General features: G+C 33.5%; 1 protein-coding gene across 1 annotated transcript; it reads right to left on the reverse strand.

The window, feature by feature from the left end:
- Window positions 1-520: 520 nt before the first annotated feature.
- Window positions 521-5,466, reverse strand: LOC132030052 (probable LRR receptor-like serine/threonine-protein kinase At3g47570). The gene is made up of 4 exons (XM_059419522.1): window positions 4,704-5,466; window positions 4,558-4,629; window positions 1,275-3,419; window positions 521-1,115 (listed from the first exon to the last, which is right to left on the reverse strand). Exons 1-4 carry the CDS (start codon window positions 5,386-5,388, stop codon window positions 748-750), a joined length of 3,270 nt encoding a protein of 1,089 aa, XP_059275505.1. The 5' UTR covers window positions 5,389-5,466; the 3' UTR covers window positions 521-747.
- Between the last annotated feature and the right edge of the window lie 4,675 nt (window positions 5,467-10,141).

The raw sequence follows: 10,141 nt of genomic DNA on the forward strand, positions 1-10,141 counted from the left end.
AATTAAATTTCATTTATAATTTGAATTCTTTCAACTAATGTAAGCCTAGCTTAAAATATAATTGAATAATTTGATAACTTCGAATTGAGATAAGGATGAATTAGCTCCGATCACAATTTTTTTTAATTATTGATAAAAAAAGATTTAAGAACCACAAAATATCACAATGACGTCAACGGAAACTTCGGAAATTATTCCAAAAATAATAAAAAAAAAGATTTGCACCTTCTTGTTTGCAGCTGGAGGCCATCTTCATTAAAGCACTATCTGGAGTCAAATATTATTTATATTAGGCTATACATTGTAGTTTTGCGCATTTGCACATTAATTATAGGATGAGATATTTTTTGTTCGACTCTCTCCAGCTAACTCGTTCTAGTTCATTTGTTGGTTGATTTGCCCAAGTTCAGAAGATGAATTCAAATACTATTATAATTTATATTTTACCTTTATCCACATAAGTATTCTAGTACTAGTATTAAACTAAGCACTGAATTTAGGAAATCAAAACATTTAAGTATCATAATGAAGTGACTTCTATATTGTTGGTTGGATCTCTTTAATTGTAGGGAGGCCAAGATTCTCTCAAGTTACAATTTCACTAGCTGCCATGCATTTTTTGCATATTGTTTACAAGAAAACTCCAAATAAAAAGAGAAAAAAAGCGAATATAGTATCAATTTGTTACAAGTCAATGGTAGAACTTACTTCATTATCCTTTCCTCTACTCGGCCCTCACAAGAACTTTTACCTTCCATTTTGGCCTGTTGTTGCACTTTGCGAAAAGTTGGTTTGAATCTTGTTGAGTCTTATAAGGACATCTTTCATAGTGATTCGATCTTGAGGTGATTCAGATGTACATTGTAAGGCTAATTCCATTAGCAACTTAATGCAAATCTCTTTGGAAGAAAACTGCTCATCCTGTCTTGAAAATAGATTAGCATCCACTATATCCACCACCCTATCGGGGAATGATTCAAACACCCATCTCTTCAAAGTGAGTTCTTCAACGAAAAGATCGTCCATGGGCTTCTTTCTTGTAAAGGTCTCCATTAACAAGATACCATAACTGTAAACATCTCCCATAGTTGACACTAAGCCTTCTGATCCATATTCTGCAAACATTCATCATCCATTAGTCTCCTTAATCAACCAAAAAGACATAATGTTGTTCTCAATTATCTTTCTATCTAGTTAACAAAACGTGACATTAACACAAAGACAAATTTATGTTATCTAACATTAAGAAAAAAGACTTGATAACAGTTGAATACCTGGTGCCATGTAGCCAATAGTGCCTAACGTCTTTGTTTGTGCTATCAGCTTATCTGTTGTCAGAAGTTTGGATATACCAAAGTCACTGACTCTTGCAACCATATTTTCATCCAAAAGTATGTTACTTGGTTTTAGATCACAATGTACAACAATAAATGAATGACCTTCATGTAAATATTCCATTGCAGAAGCCACATCAATCATGACCTTCAATCTTTGGATTAAATCCAAGAAATTGTTGTGAGAGTAAAGCCAAGTATCAAGGTCACCATTAGGCATGTACTCTAGCACCAGTGCTTTAAAATCAAGATTAGCACAACTACTTATCACCTTAACAAGATTTCTATGACGAATGTTACGCAAAACCTCACACTCCAAATCAAACCTTCTAAATGCATCTTGTACTTCTGTATTGAAAACCTTTACAGCAACGATATTTCCATCTGGGAGCGTTCCTCTGTATACTAAACCAAGGCCTCCCCTGCCAATCAAGTTGGCTTCATCAAAGTTGTTTGTCCCTCGAACAACCTCATAGTAAGAGATCCTCTTATGGGATTGACCAATCAAATCTGGTATAAGAAATAGTCTGCTTCTTTTTCGGTATTTCAGAAACCAAACCATGAAAATGGTTGTGACTACTACTGCTACTGCAATTGATGCAAGAACAAAATTTAAAGCCCTCCTTCTGTTTCTTCTTTTCGGGCTACCAATTCTGCATTTCACCACATTGAATTGAGATGGTCCACACAATTCAGTGTTACCCATGAAAGATTCAGCTGTCAAATTTGCAAAAGGTCCTCCGTTTGGAATCTTACCAGTGAGTGCATTGAAAGACACATTAAGATAGCTGAGTTGTTTAAGATTCTCCAAAGACTCAGGGATAATACCAGAAAGGTTATTTCCAGATAGATCCAAGTATGCAAGAGCAACCAAGTCTCCAAAAGATTCAGGTATAAGACCTTCAAAATTATTCATCGACAGTGAAAGATTCACCAAATTCTGTAGTTGTCCCATTGTGCTTGGAATTTTTCCTGTGAATTGATTTCTTGATAAATTTAAATTGCTTAGACTGTTCAAACTTCCTATTCCTAAAGGCAGAACACCATTGAGCAAATTGGATGACAAACTTAGAATTGATATACCCTTGTTACTCCAAAAAGTTGGTGGAAAATTGGAGCCCAATGCGTTTGAATCTAGATAAAGTTCTCTTAAAGAAGAAAGACTCCCCAAACAACTTGGTATTTCCCCAGATAGCTGATTTTCAGCCAAGCCAAGTAGATATAAGACCTCCATATTGCATAAGCTTTTTGGTATGGTTCCATTGATTTTATTTGAAGAAAAGCTCAACCTTTGCAACTTTTTCATGTTCCCCATTTCTTGAGGAATTGAACCAATCAATTCATTCTCTCCAAGGCTTAACCACACCAAGTTACTCAACTTACTTATGTCAACAGGAATTTCACCTGTGATGCCATTTCTAGGGACGATGAACGTTTCAAGAGAATCAGACCAATTACTGAAGGCTAAGGACTTTGGAAAATTTCCTCTGAAAAAATTATATCCTAGTTGTATACGCTTCAAGTGCTTGCAGTTAGATAGGGAAGTAAGGAAACCTAATTCCCCTGTGGAAGGGTCATTTGTCAGTTGATTCCACTGCAAGTTGATCACTTCAAGATGCTGTAAATTTCCAAGATTCATCGGTACATCCCCACTAAGAAAATTGCGGCCCAAATCAAGGACAGTGAGTTTGGAGACATTAGAAATGGAGCTAGGAATTGTCCCAGTAAACTGGTTTAACCCAAGATAAAGGCCATTAAGATTTGGAAAGTTATGGGCAATGTTAGAAGGTAGAGTTCCAGAAAGCTCATTAGCTGCAACTGCAATCTTTTCTAACCCAGAGATGTTATAGAAAGAGTCTACAATTTGACCTGATATCTTGTTTGAACCAAGATATATTTCTTTCAGATTAACAAGTTTTGCAAATTCTGTAGGAATGTTGCCATGAAGATTATTAGCACCAATATCTATCATCACCAAAGTTGACAAATTCCCCAGAGATGGTGGAAGAGTTCCCACCAAATCATTTTGTCTTAGACTTAGACTCTGAATTGCTGGCAAATTCTGAATTTCACTTGGTATGGTTCCTGTAAATTTATATTTTTGGAGTTGTTAGACACTGAATAGCCAAATTCTTATCTTGTCGTATAAAGAAAACTAGATCAAGCTATATTAATGTTTAGTTGTTACAGGAAATGCACGTATTGACCATGTCTGATTAAACAATTAGTGTTTTGTCAGCAAAATTGATACTAAGATTGACATCGGTGTAGTTATCATATTCTATAATTTCTTTTACAACAAAAGAACCTTAGAAAATCTGATCATTATAATATTTCGTCTGTTTGACTTAGAAAAGTCCTACGAAGCAGCAATCTTCACTAAAGCTGTTTTGAGAAAGAGAGCTTAAGGAGTCATGAAATTAAATAACTAAATATAAGTTCTTCAATCCTGTAAGAACAAGGAAACCTATATGTCCCTGGGCGCCTTGTAGCTTGGCTTGGAACAAAGACCGTAGAGGTAAATTCAAGAATATAACTAACATGTTCAAGATTCTTTGTTTTGCAAAAATATGAATTCAGAAATTAATATATATATATATACTCTTCAGGGGTTGTCTCGCCCACATATATATGGTTTATTGAAAATGATTGATTCAATTGAATCCACTTCCAACGCTCTAGGTGTGCTGCCTCCAGACTGACTGTTGGGTCGAAATAACAGAGCGCCATAAGAAAGCTAACAATTGTAAATTTTGAACGACAATAAATCAGACAACAACGAAAAATATACTAAAAAGACATAATATTATACTATGATTTGGTCGTTGATGACTTACATATCGGAAAAACTAATATAAAACAGAAACCATTAAAACTATGTAGAGAATAATCGCCCCCTACATAGTGGATGGTTTTTACGTGTTTTGTGTTTGAGGGAATATCCTCAATTTATAAAAGTGCAAAACTTCTCCTCCAAGAAAATAAGTATGGTAGAGTCCTTCTCCACTAAGAAAATCTTTTCTACCGAGAAATCCTTTTGAAGTAAAACACAATTATGATAGAATTCAATTGAGGTAAGAAAATTCAGGACAAATCTTAACACAGACAGGGGTTGCTCTAGCAATGTAGTTGAGGACGATGATCCAAGGTTGTTAATTGATGGTTGGGCTTATGGTCTTTTAAAACATCCTGTAAGCATTAAACGCTCCATACATAGAATTACCTGTCAATTCATTCCATCCAAGAAACATATCTTGAAGCTTTGACATGTTCCACATGTCTCGGGGTAAATTTCCTATCAATTAAAACACAATATCAGAAAAGAAAATACAATGATCAAGTAATGAAATGAGAAATCAAGTTAGTTACCTGTGAATCTGTTATAAGACAAGGACAGAGCTAAAAGTTGGGTGCATGTATCTAAACCACTCGGAAGTTCACCCACTAAGCCATTGTTATCCATGAATAGATATTGCAACATTGGGAGATTACTGCACATGTCATTTGGCAAAGTCCCAGTGAGATCATTCAAATTCAAATCAATGATCTTTAAAGAGGAGATATTGAATATAGACAGCGGAACAATTCCAAATAGATCATTTTCTGAAAGATCAAGCACTTCAAGCCTCGAGAGAAATCCAAGGCTTTGTGGGATTTCACCAGTGAGATTATTCATTTGCAAAGACAAGTATTTGAGTCTCTTTAGACGCCCGATTTCATCGGGGATTTCACCAATAAAAGTATTGTTGCCAATTTGCAAGAAACTAAGGAAGGACAGGTTTCCTATTTCTTTTGGAATGGACCCTCTTAATCTTAGGCTCTTGAGGTTTAGCGCGACAACTCTTTGATGCCTTGTGCTACACGAAATGCCAATCCAACTGCAAACTCCAGTCCCTTGTGTCCAGTTTTTGGACAGAGTTTCATTAGGGTCATTGGTTATTTGTGCTTTGAAGGCTAAAAGAGCAGATTCGTCAGTAGATACGTTTGTTGAAGCAGAAATATCGATGCAGTAGATTAATAGAAGGAAGCCAATCATCATAGCCCTTTGCAACATTTGTATTAAAAACCAAATTTCTCGAAAGGTTTGAAGAAATTAAAATGCAAAAGCAGAAGAGAAGTTCTTAATTTGCATTTTCTCCTTTCAAGTATCCAACATTATATAATGGACATCGTCAGGATACATCTGTCTTTTGCAGAATGCAGTTAAAAAAATCTTTACTTTGAATTATTAACATTACAAGTTACATTCTTCATTCACCTTTAATATTGTGGACTTATTTATAACCAAAAAATCAAATCATCAATAATGTCTAAATATTGCCTTTGCAGAATTGTGTGAGTAGATATTTTGTTCTTCTAGTATATGTAAGGTGAAGGTAAAGGATCTGCAATAATATAGCATGACGAAGGTTATTCAGTAGCTTGTTATTCTATTGCCATCCTTATAGGGCCAACTTATTAGATCTACTTATCTTCATTTAGATTTTAAAGAAGGCAGAATACATAGACAACCCTTAAATTTGCTAGTAAATTTCATTGAGACACTTCAATTACAATTTGTTCCAATTAAACACCTGAACACATGATAAAATATTCCAATAGACACTTTCAGTTCAAATTTTGGAATCCTTCTTGCGTGTATTCTCAACGTCTATTAAGTGGTTAAGTTAACCATATAACATATGTCACATCCTTTAATTATATATATAAGTTTCACTGGGAACATGCCTGAGGTCTCATAGCTTAACAAGTCTAATGCATATAATTAAAGAAGATGTTATCTGTTAAGTGTTTAACTTATATACGTAATGGGCACTTGAACCCGCGCAAAAGTTTTTTAAAAATATGAACAGAAAGTGTCTAATAGAGATGCTCTATCATGTGTTTAGGTGCTCAATTATAATAAATTATATTTCGAGTGTGTAAATAAAATTTACTGATAAATTTAAGAGGCTGTCTTTTATTTCTCCTATTAAAGACAAAAATGTCTTTGTGGCATATGTAAAGTCAACAAGACAACTCTTTGTCATGTAGGCTATATGTAATTCAATTCAGTAGGGAAGATGGAGGGCATTAAAGATAAATCAATAATTGAGCAAGTTGATAATTTTTGGTCTTTTGTAATATTTGTCTATCAGTCCAGATCTTATCATCTGATGATTTGTGAAATACTCCCTCCGTCAATTTATTTGACATTTTTTGTTTTTCGAGAGTCAAATAAGTTATTTTTTGACCGTATATTTTTCATATGTTTATTAACTATTTTAAGTTATTAATTATGGTGACTTATAGTACATTTTACGTAGTTTTCGAATATATAAATTTTATTTCGACAAAATTTAAAGATTCTCTATCCAAACATATATACGGTCAAATTAAGTTATTTGACTCTCGAAAAGCGAAAAGTGTAATTGAAATGTAGTTGTAAGCTATGATCTCATAAACTTAATCTATACGTAAGCTAACTAGTAACTCTTAAACTCTACATGAAGTCTATTGTTAGGCTAATAATTGAAGCTATGGTTTTGTAAGAAAAGTCAAGTTCAAGTTGGCAATGACCTTTTGCAAACTACAGGATAAATTAATGCATTGATCTTAAGAGTTAATAAAGATTGGTAATTAGAGGATGTGTCAATGTCTTTGTAGTCTGTCTCTCATAATAACAACTTGCATAAAACCGAAAGGAAGACAAGAATGTATAACTCTGCAATAGTCAAAAATCTGGCTGAAAATTGACTGTAGAATCAGCTGTCAATTACACCAAACACCATTCCTTAATCTGATATTTGGTGTTGTAAAATTGTTTTATAAAACACGGAAATAGTACGAAATTCTTGAAAGCCTGAGTCGTGTCAAAGACACTGTCCTTTAGGATAATTCACCCGATATAGGTGTATCTTAAGATTCAACAAACTCTTCTAGTATAAAATTAGGAGCCAGAATCCAAAGAAAGAACTCTCAATTGGATTACCCAGCAAAAGAATATAAGAAGTAGAAAAATGGTTTTTTGTATGTCACCCAACAAAGAGGAAAAGACTTAATTTATAGACTTAGATACATATATGAATGTTGTGGCTGTTGAAGAGTAAAGCCACTAATGTCATTAAATAATTAATGACAAATAAAGAGTCAGAAACCATTCTTACCATATAGGCGTTATGCATCAGTCATAATTCTCCAAATGAATGCCTTCAAAGGAAAAACTTTGCATCAAATGTTTGCTGGAAAGTAAAAGCAGACATTAAAATAATAGAATTCTTTTTGAGATATTAATTTAATTGTTTTTTGCTCAACATTTGGTTTGTTTGCAATTCCAAGTATGGAGTATCTCTCTCATTATGTGTATAATCTTGAACCCTCCTTTGATTATATACATCATCTATTGCACGGCGTACTCTCTGCAAAAACATTGCAAAATTTTGAACAAATCTAAAACGCTAATTTGCTATTTCTGTGAACTTGACAAAACAGTTACTAGCATATATTTCAAAATGTATAATTTGTAGAGGCAGAAATTAAAGTGAAACAAAGGAATTACCATGCATGGCGATCAAGCAGGAATTAATGTTTATTTAAGCTGAGCAACTACCGTAGTACCACAATTCTGCAGGGGCGGACCCACTTTGAAGCAAGGGTGTCAAGCGAACCTTGTAGCTTAAAACACAACTTAACCAATGGATTAAGGTTATCTCTTACCTACAATGTAATATTAATATTTTTATTGACTCGATTATAAATAACGATATCGCTTATAGAAAAATCCTGCGTATGCCACTGCAATTCTGGTACACCCTGTATTGCCTTGTGGGTTTGTGATCACAATTTCAAATCCAACTTCAACTACTTTTCAGGGCATTTTTCCCTTTCTTGTTCATTTTCCCCACCAAATCACTTCCCTCCTTCCAGGAGCGGAGCCAGAAATTTCACGAAGGGTGTTCAAGTATTGGATAAGTAGAATTTTTTTTTTTTTTTGACGAATGGGTGCACGGAAAATTTAAAATCAAACTACACTATTGGTAATTGATTTTTTAATGAATGGATGCACCAAAATTTTTTTAAATCAAACAACGCAATATTTAGCTTTAACGGGTTCATATCTAATTTAGTATGAAGTGAACGGACAAAGCAAAAAAAAATAAGAGAAAGAGAATTCAGCTTAGAATGAAACCACTTTTAGGCTTCAAACTTTCACCAGCCTCTGACAGCGACAATGATAGCTACAAGACACAAGAATGGAGAGCAGAATCAGGATTTTTTATTTTTAATTTCTCTGTGGAGCCTTTTGCTTTCTATTTTGGCAGAGTTATAGAGAGTTTTTAACATTTGCTTATTAACTTTCAATAAAACAAATACTTTTAAGTTTTATTTAAAAAAAGTTAATGAAAAGAAAAAGAAAGAAAGGAAAGACTAATTGGTTGGGAATCCAACGGATACTGATACGTTTATTTTTCTTCAGAAAAAGAAAGTCAAAGACAAAATAACAGATTTATTAACTGTTATAGCACAAAATTACTTACGTGTAATAGAAAATAGATATAGAAAGTAATTAATTATCCTTATATTAAGGGATCTGTTATAAAATAATAAAGCAAGCAAGAAGAATATTATAGGGAAAGAGAGAAGAGAGGAATTCTTTATTTCTCTTATGAGGGATGAAATACAATGAAGAGAACCTCTTTATTTATAGGAGAGAATTGACTTGGTGCTAAAGTCACAAACCCTGGCAAACCCTAAAATTTCTTCTAAAGATAGACATCACAATATTATAATAATATTTATAACACTCCCCCTTGATGTCTATTTCGATAGATAATATGCCTCATTAAAACCTTACTAAAAAAAAAAACCCAGTGGGAAAAAATCTAGTGAAGGAAAAAGAGTACACATTTCTAATAATACGCTATTTGGTTGCCTCATTAAAAACCTTACAAGGAAAAAACCCAGTGGGACAAAAACCTTGAAAGGGAAAAAGAGTACAACACGTATTAACTCCCTCTGATGAGAACTTCAATCCAAAAACTTGAATCTTCACATCTTCACTTGAGAGTTGCAGTTGCTATAGACTTGGTTGCAGTTGGTATAGACTTAGTGAATAAATCAATTATATTAACGCTCGAACAAATCTCTTGCACATTGATATCACCATTCTTCTGGAGCTCGTGTGTGAAGAACAACTTTGATGAAGCATGACTTGTGCTTTTATGAATCCTCTCTTTAGTTGGGCTATGTATCTTTAGCTTCATCTTGATCTTTGGATAGAGTTGCAATAGTATGTGATATTATTGAAATCATCGCAAGTGTATTCACGACTTGCTTTATAAACGAGATGCTATCTTTACATGACTAGACTCTCATGTAGAACAACATCGTATGGCTATAATCCTCCATAGTCATAGCAAAATATATAAATGAATCAATTGCATAAAGATATGGCACTTCGGACCAAAAATTCTGCAAGTTTCTCATTTCAACTTCTTTCAGCAGATAATCTATTTCTTTTGAAAACTCTTCAAGAGTTTCAATAATTCTCAAGTCATCAACTTGCACTAACCAATATGACAGTTTTTGACTTTCACAAAGACGTAAGGATAAATAGAGTCATTTGTGCCCTTAGTCGGTAGAATATTCATTAAGATGATAAAATCGCGTTCACCTTGCTTAACTTAATTCATATAAGAATTATGAATAAATTTCTACAACTTGTATATGCTTGGGCATTTAAAATTCTTCAGAATTTTCATATAAATTTTGTCAAGTGACAATATTTATCAAAATGATGTGAAATCTTAAGTTGTGTCCGGATCGGT

Source organism: Lycium ferocissimum, chromosome 9 (assembly GCF_029784015.1).
Source record: "Lycium ferocissimum isolate CSIRO_LF1 chromosome 9, AGI_CSIRO_Lferr_CH_V1, whole genome shotgun sequence".
NCBI lineage: Eukaryota > Viridiplantae > Streptophyta > Magnoliopsida > Solanales > Solanaceae > Lycium > Lycium ferocissimum.